This window comes from Brassica napus, chromosome A1, assembly GCF_020379485.1.
Source record: "Brassica napus cultivar Da-Ae chromosome A1, Da-Ae, whole genome shotgun sequence".
Taxonomy (NCBI): domain Eukaryota; kingdom Viridiplantae; phylum Streptophyta; class Magnoliopsida; order Brassicales; family Brassicaceae; genus Brassica; species Brassica napus.
The window spans coordinates 24,239,732-24,257,930 of NC_063434.1; the positions used below are offsets into that span (position 1 = coordinate 24,239,732).

At 37.3% G+C, this 18,199-nt stretch overlaps 3 protein-coding genes across 5 annotated transcripts; 1 reads left to right on the plus strand and 2 right to left on the minus strand.

Annotated features, from left to right (window-relative positions):
- The first annotated feature begins 4,851 nt into the window (after positions 1 to 4,851).
- LOC106379780 (ESX-1 secretion-associated protein EspI-like) lies at positions 4,852 to 7,324 on the plus strand. The gene is made up of 3 exons (XM_013819660.3): positions 4,852 to 6,015; positions 6,105 to 6,499; positions 6,756 to 7,324. The coding sequence occupies exons 1-3, from the start codon at positions 4,944 to 4,946 to the stop codon at positions 7,143 to 7,145; spliced, it is 1,857 nt and encodes a 618-aa protein (XP_013675114.2). The 5' UTR covers positions 4,852 to 4,943; the 3' UTR covers positions 7,146 to 7,324.
- Positions 7,325 to 8,321: 997 nt separating this feature from the next.
- On the minus strand, positions 8,322 to 12,367 carry LOC106346630 (phosphatidylinositol 3,4,5-trisphosphate 3-phosphatase and protein-tyrosine-phosphatase PTEN2A-like). 2 transcript variants are annotated; one of them, XM_022687299.2, is made up of 13 exons: positions 12,210 to 12,367; positions 11,328 to 11,795; positions 11,142 to 11,243; positions 10,968 to 11,024; positions 10,768 to 10,833; positions 10,204 to 10,380; positions 10,040 to 10,126; positions 9,886 to 9,950; positions 9,705 to 9,781; positions 9,578 to 9,624; positions 9,351 to 9,481; positions 9,176 to 9,245; positions 8,322 to 9,062 (listed from the first exon to the last, which is right to left on the minus strand). In XM_022687299.2, the coding sequence occupies exons 2-13, from the start codon at positions 11,730 to 11,732 to the stop codon at positions 8,571 to 8,573; spliced, it is 1,776 nt and encodes a 591-aa protein (XP_022543020.2). In that variant the 5' UTR covers positions 11,733 to 11,795; positions 12,210 to 12,367; the 3' UTR covers positions 8,322 to 8,570. The 2 variants fall into 2 exon arrangements, with proteins under 2 accessions (XP_022543020.2, XP_022543022.2); XM_022687301.2 differs by having other exon boundaries at positions 11,983 to 12,214.
- A 1,599-nt stretch (positions 12,368 to 13,966) lies between these two features.
- LOC106346651 (probable cysteine protease RD21C) lies at positions 13,967 to 16,062 on the minus strand. Of its 2 annotated transcripts, none has more exons than XM_013786042.3 (5): positions 15,456 to 16,062; positions 15,121 to 15,359; positions 14,833 to 14,973; positions 14,346 to 14,741; positions 13,967 to 14,236 (listed from the first exon to the last, which is right to left on the minus strand). In XM_013786042.3, the coding sequence occupies exons 1-5, from the start codon at positions 15,907 to 15,909 to the stop codon at positions 14,144 to 14,146; spliced, it is 1,323 nt and encodes a 440-aa protein (XP_013641496.2). In that variant the 5' UTR covers positions 15,910 to 16,062; the 3' UTR covers positions 13,967 to 14,143. The 2 variants fall into 2 exon arrangements, with proteins under 2 accessions (XP_013641496.2, XP_013641504.2); XM_013786050.3 differs by having other exon boundaries at positions 14,833 to 14,970; positions 15,456 to 16,020.
- Between the last annotated feature and the right edge of the window lie 2,137 nt (positions 16,063 to 18,199).

The window sequence follows — 18,199 nt, forward strand, 5'->3', positions numbered from 1 at the left end:
CGACTGAAAGTTAAGTCGTCTACTATTGTTTGGTTTCAAAAAAAATTCCAAAGAACCTAGACGACTTACATTTCAGTCGTCATAGGTTAGTTTTGCATTTGACTGGATAATTTCAGAAGTTTGACTTCCCTAGACGACTTACATTTCAGTCGTCTGGCGAAAATTAAAATAATAATATTTTTTTAAAGTAAACGACTTACAATTAAGTAGTCATAGGTTAGTTTTGCAATTGAAAAAAAAAACTTCAAGATTTAATTATACACAGACAACTTATAATTCAGTCGTCCACCAGACGACTTAATTGTAAGTCGTCCAGGATTTTTTTCCGAGATTCTGGTCAAACCTCGTAAATCCTGGACGACTTACATTTCACTCGTCTCGTGGACGACTGAATTATAAGTCGTCTGTATATAATTAAATCTTGAAGTTTTTTTTTCAATTGCAAAACTAACCTATGACGACTTAACTGTAAGTCGTCTACTTTAAAAAAATATTATTATTTTAATTTTCACTAGACGACTGAAATGTAAGTCGTCCAAAAAGTCAAATTTCTGAAATAATCCAGTCAAATGCAAAACTAACCTCTGACGACTGAAATGTAAGTCGTCTAGCTTTTTTGGAGTTTTTTTTTAACCAAACAATAGTAGACGACTTAACTTTCAGTCGTCCGAAATAACAGATTTCAAAGTCAATTGCAAAAATAACCTCTGCGTTGACCAGACGACATATAGTTTAGTCGTCTAGACAACTTAGATTGAAGTCGTCCGCGTCTTCTCCACTAGTTTTTAAGTCTTCTACGTTAGTTTTTGAATAACTTGTATTTTTAAGAGTGATAAGTAACTTCAAGATATGTAAAACTCATATTTACAAAATATGTTCTCTCCCTTAGTTTTACTAATTTGACTAAGCTTTTCAATGCAAACTTATAAAAAATATGATACGCTTTGACTAGTTACTAAGCTTTTCAATGCAAACTTATAAAAAATATGATATGCTTTGACTTGTTTATTAAGATGAGAAAAATGTCATTGGAGTTTATTATTGCATATGAGAGATCCAAAGATAAGAAAAAGGCTACTGAAGTCTATTATTTCATTGATTTGTAAATGTGTAAACACATTGTTAACACATTTAGTACATCTTGAAAAACATTATTACTGATTTTACAAAAAAATCACAACTAAAAGAGTATACATGCAATTCACAAAACAGACCATAAACAAAACTATTATAGATCATTCATCTACAAAGACAAGCTTGGATTCCACTTGAGTAGACAAGACCAGACGACTTTTAAGAAGTCCAGACGACTTCTAAGAAGTCCAGACGACTTCCAGGAAGTTCAGACGACTTTGTCAGAAGACTTTAAGGAAGTCAAACGACTTCCAGACGACTTTACAGGAAGTCCAGATGACTTTTAGGAAGTCCAGACGACTTCCAGACGATTTCCAGACGACTAACAAGTAAGTCGTCCCAAAAGTCTTCCAGATCTGAAAAACCTGCATATTAAATCCAGATCTGAAAAACCTGCATATTCAAAAACGTTCAAATGGCTTAAAAACAGAAAAATGAGTGGAAGATTAGATAAATCTACCTTTACAGAACACACAAAAATACATATCTAAAAATAATAGATCTACCTTTAAATTAGTGGAAGATAAGTACCATCTAATTAAAAACCTGCAAAAAAAAAGATTAGTAAGAAAGACATGAGACAAAATTGAAAAATTCATATAAAGTTTGGTGTTTTCAAGTCAAAGAGATTAGAGTGGGTTTGGAGAGTTTTAGTTTGGGAAAAAAGTAAGAACTTTATACAACAAGAAGTTACCAAATGAAGAAAAATCAGACATAAGAACTTACCAAAACGCTCAGAAAAATTCAGACGACTTCCTAGAAGTCCAGACGACTTCCTGGAAGTCCAGACGACTTCCTGGAAGTCCAGACGACTTCCTGGAAGTCCAGACGACTTCCTGGAAGTCCAGACGACTTTGTCAGAAGACTTCCAAGAAGTCCAGACGACTTCCAGACGACTAACAGGTAAGTCGTCCCAGAAGTCTTCCAGATCTAAAAAACCTGCACATCAAATCCAGATCTGAAAAACCTGCATATCCAAAAACGTTCAAATGACTGAAAAATAGAGAAAATGAGTGGAAGATTAGATAAATCTACATTTATAGAACACACAAAAATACATATCTAAAATTAATAGATCTACCTCTAAATTAGTGGAAGATGAGTACCATTTGATTAAAAACCTGCAAAAGAGATAGATTAGTAAGAAATACATGAGACAAAACTGAAAAATTCATATAAAGTTTGGTGTTTTCAAGTCAAAGAGATTAGAGAGAGGTTGGAGAGTTTTAGAATGATGAACATTATATTTTTGTTGCAGCCATTTGAGAGGAGGAGAGAGAATGTGTAAATTTTTCTTTATACAGGGAGACAAAAAATCCAATTAGGTTAAATATTTTTGACTCAGACGACTTCCTGGACGACTTACATTTCAGTCGTCTGGTGAAGAAATTAAAACAGACGACTTACATGTAAGTCGTCCAGAAGAGTTTAATATTTTTAGCGGGAAATTAAATATTTTTAGCGGGAAACTAAAATAGAAGACTTTCCAGCTTGTAAGTCGTCTGGTTTAAATTATTTAAGCGGGAAAATAATTTTTTTTTAAAAAATTTTAGGCGGGAATATTTGGACGACTTACATGTAAGTCGTCTGTTTTAATTTCTTCACCAGACGACTGAAATGTAAGTCGTCCGAGTAAAATGATCCGGTTAGGTTAAAACGTACATTGGTAAAATATAAGGTTCGGTACGATGTGGACGACTGAAATATACGTCGTCCGGGTAAATTATTCAACAGACGACTGAAATATAAGTCGTACACACCCTAAACATAACCCCTAAACTTAATTATCTAATTAAACACTTCATAAAACCAAATCAAACTTGAAAAGTGTTTACTATACACAGAAATAAACACATATAGGTGAAAACTAATTTTTGAAAAAAACATTTTAGTTTTCCAAAATCTAACCCTAACAATACATACAATACTACAACATATGTTTGCCAAACTCCTAAACCAAAGTATTTCATGATTCACTACTTCCACTCATCTATCTTCAAAACAAATCAATTTTATCATATCTTAATTTATATCAGTTAAAACTATTTATTTAATTTTTTTGTCTAAACTATTTATAATTACTTGATTTTTATTTTTTACGCATCAAAATATTTTTTTACAAGATTTATAAATTATTTTTAAAATAAACTGGTACCAGACGACTTACACTTCAGTCGTCCAGACGACTTCCAACATCTCAGACGACTCAGACGATTTACTGGGGCTATATTCGTAAAAATGGCTTCTGTTTTTTTGTTTGGTCACAAGGGGCTGAACTGTAATTTCACTAGGCTTTTAGGTTAGTTTTGCATTTGATTCAAGTTTGGGTATAAGTTTGGGATTAAAATCAAGTTATGGGTTAGTTTTGGCAAAAACCCCCATTTTCAATTGCTATGATCTTGCTCAGTAGGGCAATAATATTCATTTGGTTAAGAGTACCGCGCGCGTATTGCACGGCACATAAAATAATATAGTAGACCTAAATTAGACACGATATATATAGTCGGTGCCTTCTTGAAACAAAAAGTCGAAAGCATGCATGCATGCAAGTGAATTACATATAAAGTTTCATTAGTTGGAAACGAATTATTGATAGTATTAGTTTTGACGATATGTTAACGCTAACAGAGAAAACATTATTTCTAGTTTTTCTTCAAATGTAAGAGAGACAAAGTAGAAAAATGAAAACATAGCTGTAAAGGTGTTGTCATGGCTTAACTTATCATTGTTGTTTATCATGTGATCCCCCCCCCCCCCCCCCCCCCCCCCCCCCCCCCCCCCCCCCTCCCTCCCCGCCGGCCCCTCCCCCAAAGTCAAAGGTTCCCCTCTCTAATCTCATTCGTCGCTTTACGAATATAAAATAATTAACGTTTCATCTTAATAAATTTATCAGCGGGACAAAACCAATAATATATAAATCTGTTATAATTTTTTCGATTAGCAAAGAACTGATTCACTTAATTACTAAATTCATCTTTTATTTTGTCTATAAAGTTATCTGAATATCAGCAAAAATGTGCTACCACACAAAAGTAGTGCGGATCACTTCATAGGTAAGTGATTCCCCCACAAACCTGCATGTAGCGATACGTATAATTAATATGTAACGCATTTATAGTAGCCATTAATGTATTACTTAGAGTTGCATAAAGTGGAATCAATACTCTTCCTAAACCATTTGGTAGATATTCATATACTTTACTGCATCGATTGCATAGTTTAATATGTGGACTTGATGGTTGAACGCTGACATTGTACATACCCCGTAAGGTCATGTATGATTGTTTTAATTCTTAGTAGAACACAATTGATATATCATCTAAACAATATTCAAATATATAAAAAGCTGTGTTCCAAACATTGACAGGCTTCTTTGAATTTTTCGTATTAAGGTCATAAACAATATTGAAGCACGTATTCAAATATATAAATTTGTATTATTGTGGCAGTTTTAACATACTAATTGTTTCTGAAACCTTTTTTGCGATTAATAAACAGATCGAAGCACGTATCTATAGAATATAGTCTTGTTTGTGTTCTGTACAAAGGTGTTAATATTCGTTAATTGCGTAGGTATCCTAAAAGGTAAGCATCTGTGTCCCATTGTTTAAGGAACCCTTCATAGGAGTATTAAAAAAAGACCTCAACTTGGTATTTAAAAATTCATCATTTCTATCTATATAAACCGTATCACAGCACTTGAACTACACCATCATTCACAATTTCATACCATCAAACCAATAAATCCTAACACACACAACGAGTGAAAAAAGGAACACCTTTTTCTTAATCTTCTGATAGGTTTGACAATGGATCTAGCCAAACACACAACACTCCAAATGTTGGGATTCATACTCCTTGCATCACTCGTACTAACTATGGCTCAACCCCCTGGCTTGACAAAGCCAAGCCATGCAACTTGTAAGATCAAGAAGTACAAACATTGTTACAACTTAGAACATGTTTGTCCCAAGTTCTGCCCTGACACTTGTCATGTTGAATGTGCTTCTTGCAAGCCCATATGTGGTCCTGCTTCCCCCGGGGATGATGGCGGAGACACTCCTCCTACTCCGGTTCCACCTGTTTCACCACCACCTCCGGCTCCTGTTCCTCCAGTTTCACCACCGCCTCCAGTCACGCCTACTCCTTCTTATCCTACTCCCACTGATCCTATGCCTCCAGCACCTGTTTCACCACCTCCTCCGGCTCCTGTTGCGCCAGTTTCACCACCACCTCCAACTCCTACACCGTATGTTCCAAGTCCTACTCCGCCAGTTTCACCACCACCTCCGTCTCCTACACCGGATGTGCCAAGTCCTACTCCACCATCTTCACCACCACCTACTACTCCCACACCAGCTGTGCCAAGTCCTACTCCTTCTTCACCACCACCTCCTTCTCCTACACCAGCTGTACCAACCCCTCCTGATGTTACTCCCACTCCTCCTACACCGGCTGTACCAAGTCCTCCTGACGTCACTCCCACTCCTCCTACCCCATCCGTTCCAAGCCCTGAATCTCCCACTGCACCACTACCTCCATATTCCCCACCCGCGACCCCTGCTCCCTCCGTTCCAAGCCCCACTCCCACACCTCCGTCGTCCCCAAATCCTCCAGGATCTACTCCCACGACTCCAACGCCTTCTGTCCCAACTCCTTCTCCTTCCGTCCCTGTTCCAAGTGCTCCAAACTCTCCTCCTTACGTTCCCCCATCCTCTCCTACTCCAACCACCCCACCATCAGATGGGGAGGCAGGAGCAGGAGTCAGAAGAGCAAGGTGTAAGAAGAAGGGCTCTCCTTGTTATGGAGTTGAATACAGTTGCCCTTCCGCTTGTCCCCGTTCTTGTGAAGTCGATTGCGTCACTTGCAAGCCTCTTTGCAGTATGTCCTCTCCCTCCTCTTTATACTCCTTTGTTATTTAGTTACATACTTAACACATGCTAAATCATGATAGTTTGTGATATATACAGATTGTGACAAGCCAGGATCTGTTTGCCAAGACCCACGTTTCATCGGAGGAGACGGCCTCACCTTTTACTTCCACGGCAAGAAAGACTCCAACTTCTGCCTCATCTCCGATCCTAACCTTCACATCAACGCACATTTCATTGGTAAACGTAGGCCTGGTATGGCACGTGACTTCACATGGGTCCAATCCATTGCTGTCCTCTTTGGCACTCACCGTTTCTACGTCGGAGCCCTCAAAACCGCCACGTGGGATGATTCAGTTGACCGTATCTCCGCCTCTTTCGATGGAAACGTTATCTCGCTTCCTCAGCTAGACGGTGCCACATGGACTTCTTCCCCAGGTGTATATCCTCAGGTCTCGGTCAAACGAGTCAACGCTGATACTAACAATATCGAGGTACGCCCTAAAACATTACTTTAGCGACAAGTCACTTAAACTTGGAACAAAATACAAAAATAAATACCTTTTCTTGGAATTTTTTCTTTTTTAATTATTTCATGTATATTTATGTTAATAATTGCTAATTTTGGTTGATTATTTTTGAAAATAACAAGCTGAAAAAAAAACTATGTATCTTATAATTTAGATTCTTGATAGAATGATAGTAACCAATGAATAACTTGGTGTACATGTATGTTCTTCTTTTATTCAGGTTGAAGTAGAGGGTTTGCTTAAGATCACCGCAAGAGTGGTGTCAATAACAATGGAAGATTCAAGAATTCATGGGTACGATGTAAAGGAAGATGACTGTCTAGCTCATCTCGATTTAGGCTTCAAGTTCCAAGACCTCAGCGACAATGTCGACGGAGTTTTGGGACAGACTTATAGGCCAAACTACGTTAGCCGAGTAAAGATCGGAGTCCACATGCCTGTGATGGGTGGTGACAGGGAATTCCAGACCACCGGACTTTTTGCACCTGACTGCTCTGCCGCAAGGTTTACCGGTAACGGAGGCAGAAACGGTGGCTGGAGCAAAATGGAGCTCCCTGAGATGAGTTGTGCCAGTGGCGTAGGTGGCAAGGGAGTGGTCTGCAAGAGATAGACGTTTGCTCTAAACTTTATTACTACATACTACCACCACTATACAATATGCTAAGTGGTAACTATAATATTATACCTAATTAATAAATATCATCGAGAAAGCTTTCCCTAAGGAAATATGTAATGATACAAATGTAATTTAATTATTCTTGATCTGAATGAAATGTGAATTTATATTAATCTCTTCCTTCTGTGCTTCAGTAATCCATGGTTTGAGAAACTTGTAAAATATGATCACAATAACAAAAAAATGTTGCAAAACAAAATTAGATATTTTTTTTGATTAAAATAAAATTAGATACTTGTCAGCGCATTAAAGCTGTATCCCCCCTTATCCATGTCAGCGCATCTGTAGCGTAGCTAAACTTTCTGCAGTTTGATAAATCAGAAAGAGAAATGAACTAGATGGACCGTGGAGACAAACCTAAAGCATTATATAATAAACAATAGTTACTTCAATTAGGCTATGCTTTAGCTTATCTTAATACATTAATCTTTGTGCAATACAAAATGACATTTTTAACAAACTATAGACAGTAGACAATAATAAAAAAAACCAGAAAGATAGTAACACATCTCATAGATCATCTGATTGTTAAATATATTTTATTTTCTGCTAGCAAGAAATTGTTAAAAAGTTTAAAAAGAATATTGTTCTTTTACAACAAAAACAAGAATAATGTTTTGCTTCAAATTTTTTTATTAATTTTGTTACACACCCACATAATGTGCTTTACCATGTAAACGTAGCATGCGGGTCGCTGATTCGCTTCATAATGAAGTGATTCTCCCATAAAGATGGAAAGATTTTTTTTTTTTTTTTGAAACACAACTTTTTGATTAATTTCAATTTGCTTGATTACAAATAATAGAGGGAATTGTCCATCTTCTTTGATTGAAAACATAAACTACAACAGCATAAGATAAAAATGATAGGTCTTCAAAAGAAGAAGATGACAGCAAACTCAAGACGGAAGCAGGATCCATAAAGATGGAAAAATACATATCATTTTCTTCCATAAATATGGTTTAGAAAGCAGGAAGATTTTTACTGTTTTTAGTTCCAATTAAATAACTTTTTAACTATAAAGGCTAAACCAAGAAAAAAATACAACCTTAATTTAATTCTGTCTCTATTTAGGATTACTCTTAACATATCAAATGATCTTCTAGATTATTTTTTTGGTGGATAATGCATAGTTTTATTATTTCAAATAATAGTGTCACAATACAAAATTAAAGACGTAAGCAATTCTGCAGTAATATTTTGAGGAAAAAACATACCAAAATGTAAAAGCCAAGGGCCATATTCAACATAACGACAAGAAACCACAACACATTGAATGGATTCCATTATCTGACTGGTTTAACATTCCCTGTTTTTGTATGTACACACACACCTGCCTTTCTTTTTGTTCATCATTCTTCAGTCGCTTTCGTAGTCGTCTTCATCTCCAAACGAGAACACAGACGCATCAGCCGCCATAACTTTGAACTCACTACTCTCCGAGCTTGATGCGTTGACCCCAGTAGGTTTCTCTGTCGCTTCAGCCTTGCTAACCGGCTGAGATGGTCCCTTGTTTCCAGAGATAGACACTTTCTCGGTCGCACGAGCTAGACCAGAGGTTTCATCTGCGCTATGTTTGGCTTCTGGGTTTTGAGAAGAAGCCGATGGTGTGGTTTTGGTCGGGTTAGTTGACTCTGTTTCGTTATCAGAGAACACATCGTCCTTATCAGGGTTCTCTGTTTCTTTATTAGGTCCAGGAACCGGTGTGACACCCTCTGCAGGGGAAGAATTAGCTCCTGAAGTTTCTTCGGGTGCCTTTGATGCTGGTTCAGAACTAGGGTTTGCAGGGGCTGTTGTGTCAATATCAGCAAGAACAACTTCAACCATAAATCCAGGTGAAGGTAGTTTCCTCTGTGTTAAAAGCCAAACACAAATGTATAAATCATTTCAAACCCAAGAACTGATGGAGAAGGAGCCCAACCTCAACTTAACACACAAAGTCAAGTATTGAGTAATATTATTACCTTATCAAACCCATCGAGTTCACTGGTTTTCAGAATCACTCTGTTTTCCATCATTGTCGTGTTCATCCAGCTGAGAACAAATAAAAAATAAAACAGAAATCTAATCCGTGAGACGAGCAGAAAAGCAAAGCTGTATTGGTAATGGATTTGGATAACGAGGAATTAGCTTCCCAACCAGTAAAAGTCTCCTTGATTGGCGTGAAAATGGATTTTAAAGTCCCCAGCTAACTCTGTTAGACCAGGCTCTCCGGGTAGGGCAAAGACCATAACCCCTTTCTTTGGGGCACTGAACCAAAAGTCTTCAGGCTGCAAAAAGCAATGAAGGTTTCACTAAGCCATACAATGCAGATTCACAAAGGCTTAAACAAAAAAAACTTGATAGAAATAAGACAGTGGCCTTACCGATAGATCCTTTGTCCGAGGATGCTTTTTCGTGGTAAAGAGAACCCCTGAATATAAGTTACAAGATGATATCAGCTCAGATTAATACTAGGCCACTAGCTTTATAAGTTGTCATCGACAAACTCACCGTTGTGATCTGAAATGGTGATGGATGGCCTAATCCAATAAGGACACCTATGGAGCCGGAATCCCCTAAGCATACACCTAAATAAAAGGAATTGTACGATGTCAATACACAACTGTTTCATTCAAAAAAAAAACAATACACAACTGTATGCAGCATTGAGGTATATGATCAAGCATCTTACTTGCGGCCTGGTTGATTTTCCCCGTTGAAGTAGGTTAAAATTCGTTCAAAGTATTTCACATATCTCTACAAAATATTGATTAAGTAGAACCACTAGTCAGCAGAAGAACAAAGAATGAGCGATTTAATTATAAAAATTGCAAAACTAGACTTACAATTTGGCTAGGTAGCACAAGCCCTTTTGCATCGACACATCGTTTCTGATTGTAGAAGTCCATGCACTCTTCGGCAGTCGGAAAAAACTATACAGGAAAAAGAAAACATGATTAGTTTCCGATGGTTGACTATGTTTTATACAATGTTATGATAAATGTTTTACCTTCAGATACAGCAGAAGACTACATATCATAAGCCCTGTCCTCGCCATTCCCGCCTTACAGTGAACAGCCACAACATTCTCAATGTCTTCCTTTAACCACGAGTATGCACTTTGGCAAAATGAGGTAATCAAATGGATTGGTGGGCAATTATGATCGTCAAATGGGAAACTGGCCACCTGGACCCAAAATTATTAGTGGAAAAAGAATGTTGAGGGACATTAAACTAGCAAAAGAAGGAGCGCAACTAGTTTACAATTGTGCCTGCATAATCTTAAGATAGCTATCAACCTAGAAACAGAAAACATCTGGAAGATAAAAGTGAGCCAATTCATTGCAGAGAGCTTTGCTTTACATATACGTCCAAAGTCCAGGTAAGAAATGAGCAAATTATCACAATACAGAACCATTTCTTATATCTATCTTCTTCATAAGTACCTCGGAGTTAAAAGTAACTTGAAATAGTGCAGTGGGTGATCTATGGAGCAAATTTCCTTAATTTTGACTAAAGGCTCTATTACTTAAGGAAATCATTACGAGTATAACATAAGACTAGGGTATAATACCTTCCCTTCAAATAGTGATACATCATACAACCTCTCTGAACAAAGATTGTAAACCTTGTATTTTCCCTACAAAAAGAAAGAAATTATAAGAAAGCAACGTAACTAGCACACTTACAACTTCTTAGAGACAGATTAGCTAGCATTGACATATGAACATTGAAAATGCGGACTTAACTTTGCTAAGAAATTAGTTGTACTACCTTGTGTTGAGTTTCAAGAAAGCTAATAACTTCTTCCATCTGGTTGCGGTAGAAACCCTGCATTAATGTTTAGAACATTCATTGGCTAGATTTAACATAAAACGAATATGGCACCAAAACTAAAACTAAAACTAAAACCAGGGGTAACGATTACAAGGTTACTAATTGACTCACCTCGACATATCCAAAAAAGCCAGAACTCATGTCACCAGCAGGAAACCCCATTGCAATAATGTTCTCTGTTATGTACGTCAGATCCAAATCAAACCCTCCTTCCTGAACCACAAACCAAGCAAAAGGAACCAATTAATTTCAGACAAGGAGCAAGCTAGCATGGAATAAACTGAGTAGTAAAAACACCTGGTATCTTCTTTTGTTCTGGGACACGGCATGGCGAGCCTTAACCTGTACAGCCTTGACAGCATTCTTTGATGTATCCACCAAACCTTTCGTAATCGTCCCAATGAAACCGGGTTGTGAAGTTCCTTCGCCGGTCTCATCAGGTTGAGGAGACAAACGAAGCCCTAACCCACTAGTAAATTTCGCAAAGGCAGACTTTTCAGTGTTGTCTACATCAGAATCAGTTCTTGCGGAAGAAAAAGGCTGAGGGACTTTCAAACTTTTGGCCCATGTTGAGATCCCAGAGGCGGATAGTTTTGAAGCTACCCCTTTAGGTGAATCATCGGTTGTTCCAGCTTCTACAGCAGCAGGAGGAGGAGGAGGGTGACCATCTGGTGTTCCCTTAGCAGGTGAATCAGATGACATAATGGTTTCTTTCTAACTCCAAATCCAAAAATGTGAGTTAATCAATGTTACAAGTCCTTTTTTCTGCAGGCATTCATATTCCAAAAAAGGATAATTTATAAATCAAACACAATAATAGAAACTTCAACATCAAAATCAAAGCTAAAACGTAACGAAGAAGCAACAAATGTGATTTGGCGTAAACGTTTCACATTATTTGTTCTAAATCATCATATCATTTTTTCTAAGCCGTTGTAATATGCCTACCTACCTTATTAAAGCTTTGGGCAAGAAGATGCACATTTGACGAGTTGATCAAAGTTACTAAAACAAGAATTAATGGGCGATCGATCACCGCATGAAACTCATCAATAAGCAGAAAGGCTAAGGCTAAAACCATAGAATCGAAAGTGAAGCGTTCGAAATCAGATCACAAGAAATCACAGAGCCATGACCAAAATTGAAGACATTCAAAGCATAAGAGGTAGGGGGCAAAACCTCATAGACCAAGAACCAGATCCAAAATTTGAAGACGGGCTAGCTAGGGCTCGAGGATTGGGGATCGGAGATCAAAGTCACGTGGGAGTTGCGGTCAACAATAAATCACGTTTTGATGGTGGCTTCAACGTGTCACGTGATCTCTCCACTTTATTTTCATTTTTATTTTTCTTGTCGATTTTTCCGTTGAACATAAAATTAACAAAATTTATATTCTGTCCGTTTCTTGAATATTTAAAAAAAAAACTTTTCATAAATAATAAATTTTAATTTTCGAAATCAATTAATTTATTTATTGAATTATTAAAAACTGATACTTGAAAAATTATGCATTTATAATTAAAAATAGTGAATAAAAACATAAAAAAAAGTATCTTTAAAAAATGAAGGAAGCATCTGATCCAAGTTAGATCGAAGTGAAACCAAGGGAGAGGGTGTGCAGCAGGACGTCTCTAATGGCTAGAGTTTCTGCGAAGAGTGGTGACGCAACGTGGTAATGAGATCTTCCTCCTCTATATATCTTTTGCTGATTGTCTCTGAAGATCCATCCTAAACCTACAACCACAGGGTCTGCTTTCCAAGCGCCATCAGTATTGTAGAGGATTGTCGCCTTCCGTACCACCACAAGACTGGCCGTTCTTGGGCTTAACAGCCCCCTAATCATAAGGGATAGGGGAAAAGCAGTCGTGCCTATCATATCAAAAGGGTTGTAGAAAGAGAACCCGGCCCCCTATTTCATTCATGGCAGGGAGATCCATCAGCGATGGAGGGAGATGGGACTTGGTGATCAAGGGGGCGAGAGGAGATTGTGCATGTTCCAATTCTTGCGCTGCCTGAAGGGCCTTTGTTTCACTTCGATTTGGCTTCGATCAGATGCTCAAGCGCTCATCACGGCGATCAACACGAAGCGAAGACCGACAGAACTCTAAAGTGTTTTGTCGGACATCGATTCGCTTTCTTCTCTTTTTTCTATTTGTCAGTTTTTTTTTGTTCTAGAACTTTTAATGGGCTAGCAGATTCTTTAGCTAAAACCCACATTTATATTGTCTTCTTGGGCCAACTTGTTTAAGCTTCTATAAAAGTTTTTTTGTTGCGCAAGAAAAAAAATGAAGGAAATGTAATATAATTCTTGTGATTACACAACATAAAAATTGGGTTTCAAGAAACCAAGATCAAATGAAGAAGAGTCAAAGGTTTTATTACTGACAGGCTTTGGTGATATAACTAGAAACTACTACAGTGTTGCAAGGATTCAAGAATTTTTTGCTTTCTAACTAGATTTTATCATCCCAATTGGGCATAAGCTTCGGAATATAACAATGATTTGAATAAAATCTGTATGATCGAGACTACCCGACTACACTTATGTCAGATACACAGACGACTTACTTTGCTTATCCAAACCCAACACGAATAATGGTACACAGCCGAGTTGCTCGTCATAACTCCGGACCCAACTTTCATGGTCAATGAAAACATTAACAAATTTGATGAGGAATAGTTTTCTTGAAAGACTAGGAACACCTAGATTCACTGTATTGTTCAATGTAATGCATGTAGATTCAAGGGCTTCTTTTTTTAAAAAACAGATTCAAGGGCTTATTTTTTTTTAACAAATTCTGCTTTGTCTTAGCCATATGAGGGAAGTGAAGTGGTTTAGTTCTCATATATCTTTGGCGCAACATAAGGAGTGGATAGGTTCAGCTTAATTAATTATCACATAAAGGCAGCCTAATGTTAAAGGCCCGTCCAACCTCTATGGAGTCAAATCTTATTATTCAAGGAAAATGAATAATGCTATGGAGCAAATATCAGATTGCTTCATAAACATTTACAGCAAATCAAATCAAATTCAAGATAACATTTGAAAGTTAACGACTGTAATAAAACTACGGTCCAATCTTAAAAGTGTCCTTTAATGGTTTTGTCTCTTCTCAAGCGCTGCTCACAAGCACGTTAGTAGCCTTAGTGATCGCAGTCGCTGGGCCTCGGGTTAAAGCTTTTACACTTAACGGACTGTTTGCCTTCTGTCCACCACACCAAAATTTCATAAACAAATCAGTCAAAGTAACAACCAAAAACATAAAATGTTTCAACTCTTTAAGCAATAAAAGAGAAGACGAAGAAGAAACTAACCACTCTACAAGTACCATCCTCCAAATCGCAGACAGGGTATAACTGAGGGCAGCAGCTAGAGCCGTTCTCACAGCAAGTGGCTGACTCAAACGGACAACATCCCCAGCTATCACATTTTCCTTTTGACTCACTGACACAACAACAAGTGGACTTGTCTGGACAAGTGTAAGACTTGTCACAAACAACAGATTGGGTAGGGTAAGAAGCCAACATCGCCACGCCACATTTCCCTGCGGAATCATTGACGTTACGTTGGAGCCTAATGTATCCGCTCTCTCCCCAGTTTGATCCCAATGAGTCACGGATGATCCAGTAGTCTTGACCTTCTGAGGTTCCGTATCCCACAGCTAGCGCAGCATGGTCCAAATCTGTTCCACATGCTCCAGTAAACACACCCTGAAAGAAACAAACATAACATTTAATGAAACTGGTAATGCCAAATAAAACAAATCATACATGAAGAAGGTACTTTGTTTAGTAATATTACTGATTTGTAAAGCTGGAATTCTCGTCCACCGGCTTCGATTGCAACACTAACTGGTTGATGAGCAACAGCCTTCTTCAAAGACTTCTCGTCGTTTCCAGGAACGGCCACATAACCATCGATTGTAACAACACGAGTGTTCTTCTGCAGGAATAAAACAGAGCCCACCTAATAAAAAAAAACTACATAGCAAGTACCACCGTCTGACTTGAATAAATTGGTTTTTTTAGTAGAAGTCTTAAGTTCGATTCCTGTAGAAAGAGTTAATTTAACATAATATAAGCTTTTTACCTTGTCAGAATTGCATGTGTTATTATCAGTGGCGGTGTAAGGATAATCTGCCTCAGTGTCAAGACCACCATTGGCAATAATGAAGAGAAAAGCCGCGTCCATGAGACCACCATTACATCCATCATTGTAACCTCTGTCACAATCAACAAGTTCTTGCACCGACAGAGTTATCAATTCCCCTGTCTTGATCTTGTTTATTCCTTCTATCGCTCCAGTCGTTGAAAACGCCCAACTACTTCCTATTTATTCATTCCCAAAAATTAATTACTTTCACTATCAACACGAAACACTAAACGCAATCGCAAAACGCAAACGCAATTCAAAGTCAATCATACCACAGTCTCCTTGATCTCTCACTGGAGCAACGGCGCCTTTGGCTCTCCAGTCAACTTCATCAGGCAAGCTATCTCCAGCCTTGTGTAGATACCTCTCTGCCTTCACCGGAGCCCTACTAGTCCTCCTCTCCATCTTCTTCCTCAAGTACATCGCTCGAAACTCCTCGTTGGTCAGATCAGCGAACCGGGTCAACCCGAGTTCGTAACTCTGGTTCGGGACAGAATTGTGCTCTTGCACGAACTTCAAGTTGTCTATGAAGATCTGGAACCGCTTATCCTTTTCTCCGAGGCCATTATAGTTCTTGTGATTCTCCACAAGCCACCGCTCGAATAGCTTTTGTTCCGCCAGGTTCTGATCAACCACCTTCGCCGTGACGCCGCCGAGATACGAGGAAGCTAGTAAGACCGACAGGATCACGAGAGATGGGAATGTAAATGTGATTCGAGTAGACATTGTGTTTCTTTAGTTATGTTTTCAACAGGGAAGGGAAAGTTTTGACTTCGAGAGAGAAGTGAGAAGCGACGCAGATCTCATAATACACAAAATCGAGGTTCGTGCAAGAGCACATGTGGCTAATATTGGTTAGAGACAGAGTTACATTTTATATTATTTAATATTGAGATATGTGATTAATTCTCTTTTTATATTTTACAGCATGTTTCTTTAGTTTACAAAAACCTAATTCTAAATTTAGCCTTTCACATGGTAGTTTTTTAATACTCTTACTACCCCTTCCTACAATCCTACCCCTAGAGACCCATTGGCCATACGGTACACGCCAAGTGGAGTACAAAACTATAAAATAACACATTTGGTATGGAAAAATATTTTTAAAATACAATTTTGATAGGTGGTTATACAAGGTATCCTTTATATACTAAAGCGCAAGTCGCTTGGCGAATCAAATTCTGCCACGTAATTATTTTATAAAATTCAAAAAATAATAAAAGCAAGATAATTACTAGAAGAGAAAACAAGATCCGTATAACAGTTACTCCAAATTACCACGATCCTTCTTCGTTTCCCACGATTTGTTTTCATTCTCTTATATCTCTTAGATACAACAAAAATATCACAGAAACCCCATCGATCAAAAACAGAATGTGAAAGTTCTATTCTCCTTCTTCAATTTCTAAGTAATGATCTCAACAAGACAACAACCTCAATATTTCCCAATGATGCTATGATCTCCTTCCTTTGCACAGTTTTGTTGACTATGGTGGAGCACGACATTACTTCATAGAAACCGGTTTATGACTATGAAAGTTGGAGAGAGAGAGGACATGGTTATCCGAATAGCTGGAGATTTGACTCGACCAAAAATACTAAAACGAGAAGAAATAGAAAGAAAGAGAAGGATAGAAGTCAGCCACAAATATAGATGCAACGTTTTTAGAATCAGAATAAGGGCTTTTGATAAAAGGTAAATTCTCTTAGCCTCTTAGTATATATATGTATATTAACTTTAGAGAACCGTAAAGAAAAATTGAAACATGTGTTTGTGGAAAAAAGCTGAAACATAGAAAAATCATTATGCCTATTTGTTCTTCAAAATAATGTGCGACTATTCACTTTTTTTTTTAACTCTGAAAAAGTGTGAGAACTGCAGAACCAATACAAAAGTTCCTAAAACTGCAAAAAACCACAACACAAGCTTATATTTATAATTATTTTACTATGGCTTCAAATTAACATATTAATAAGCATATTTAATCTGACGCGAGCTCATAATTTAATAACTTTGACTAAATTTTACATAAGTATTTTCCATTATTCTATAGTGATTATTACCTCTAGATTTGTTTTTATGAGATGATGTTTCTCTACTACATGCTGTTTTTTTATTGTTTTCATTGCGTTTGTAATATTATTTTTGTTTGTAAATGATACTGAATTAGTTAATAGATGCAATAAGTAAAAACATAGATTGCAGATAAAAAATTAAAGAACAAAACAAAGTAAACCAGGAAAGCTTCAAATTAATATTTATATTCAACAAGCTATTTAAGATCAATGTAAACTTTTTTTGTAAACAAATCAAACTTAATTTTAATGTTTGTGTTTAATTAATGATAAAAGTGTTAATTTTTTATGTATATGCATTTCCTTCTGATAAAACAAAGTTATTTTATACATGTCCATTTTACTTAACGAAATATGATTATTCACAAGCAAAAATATACCCATGCGGAGCATGGGTTCAACACTAGTTATTATCTTAAAATACAATTCCGTTTTTTCAATTATTTTTGTTGTTGCTTGCATCATCACACCATCCTGAAAACTCTTTTTTTTTTTTTGTAAACTGCATTCATAATTTAAATAAAAGGAGAAATAAAAATTGTTTTACAAGAGTCCATAGACCATAAACTCTAGTTACTTATATCAGCCCATAATGAAAAACATATCAAACTCAATACAGCCCAATACCCAATGATAAAGCCCAAAAGGAAGACCTTTAGTTGTAACGGAGAAGTCGAGAACGCAATGAATTATAACGGAGGGAGACGGTGATCAACCAAATCGAAACCAGCTTTGCATCATGATCGAAGACCGAGTCCGGTTTGTGTCCCTGAAGCTTTGAAGCTTGTTCTTCAGTTGTCTGTCAAGTAGTTTGAAGATCTGATCAACCGATCGAAACATCTGCGTATGGAGGCGAGTATTACGTTCGGTCCATATCCAGTACAAGGTTGCTTGCCAAGCCAGTCGAGTGAGGATTCTTTGAGAGGCGGGTGGGGGAAGT

Bases quoted from the DNA above. Each gene is read 5' to 3' on its own strand.
- LOC106379780 (XM_013819660.3), top strand. From the start codon at position 4,944: ATGGATCTAGCCAAACACACAACACTCCAAATGTTGGGATTCATACTC. The intron at 6,016-6,104 runs GTATGTCCTCTC...TGATATATACAG, and splicing joins CACTTGCAAGCCTCTTTGCA to ATTGTGACAAGCCAGGATCT. The intron at 6,500-6,755 runs GTACGCCCTAAA...TCTTTTATTCAG, and splicing joins CTGATACTAACAATATCGAG to GTTGAAGTAGAGGGTTTGCT.
- LOC106346630 (XM_022687299.2), bottom strand. From the start codon at position 11,732: ATGTCATCTGATTCACCTGCTAAGGGAACACCAGATGGTCACCCTCCT. The intron at 11,244-11,327 runs GTGTTTTTACTA...TTTGTGGTTCAG, and splicing joins AGAACAAAAGAAGATACCAG to GAAGGAGGGTTTGATTTGGA. The intron at 9,482-9,577 runs GTAAGGCCACTG...TGCTTTTTGCAG, and splicing joins CTCGGACAAAGGATCTATCG to CCTGAAGACTTTTGGTTCAG.
- LOC106346651 (XM_013786042.3), bottom strand. From the start codon at position 15,909: ATGTCTACTCGAATCACATTTACATTCCCATCTCTCGTGATCCTGTCG. The intron at 14,974-15,120 runs GTAAAAAGCTTA...TTATTCCTGCAG, and splicing joins ACACATGCAATTCTGACAAG to AAGAACACTCGTGTTGTTAC. The intron at 14,742-14,832 runs GTAATATTACTA...TGTTTCTTTCAG, and splicing joins AATTCCAGCTTTACAAATCA to GGTGTGTTTACTGGAGCATG.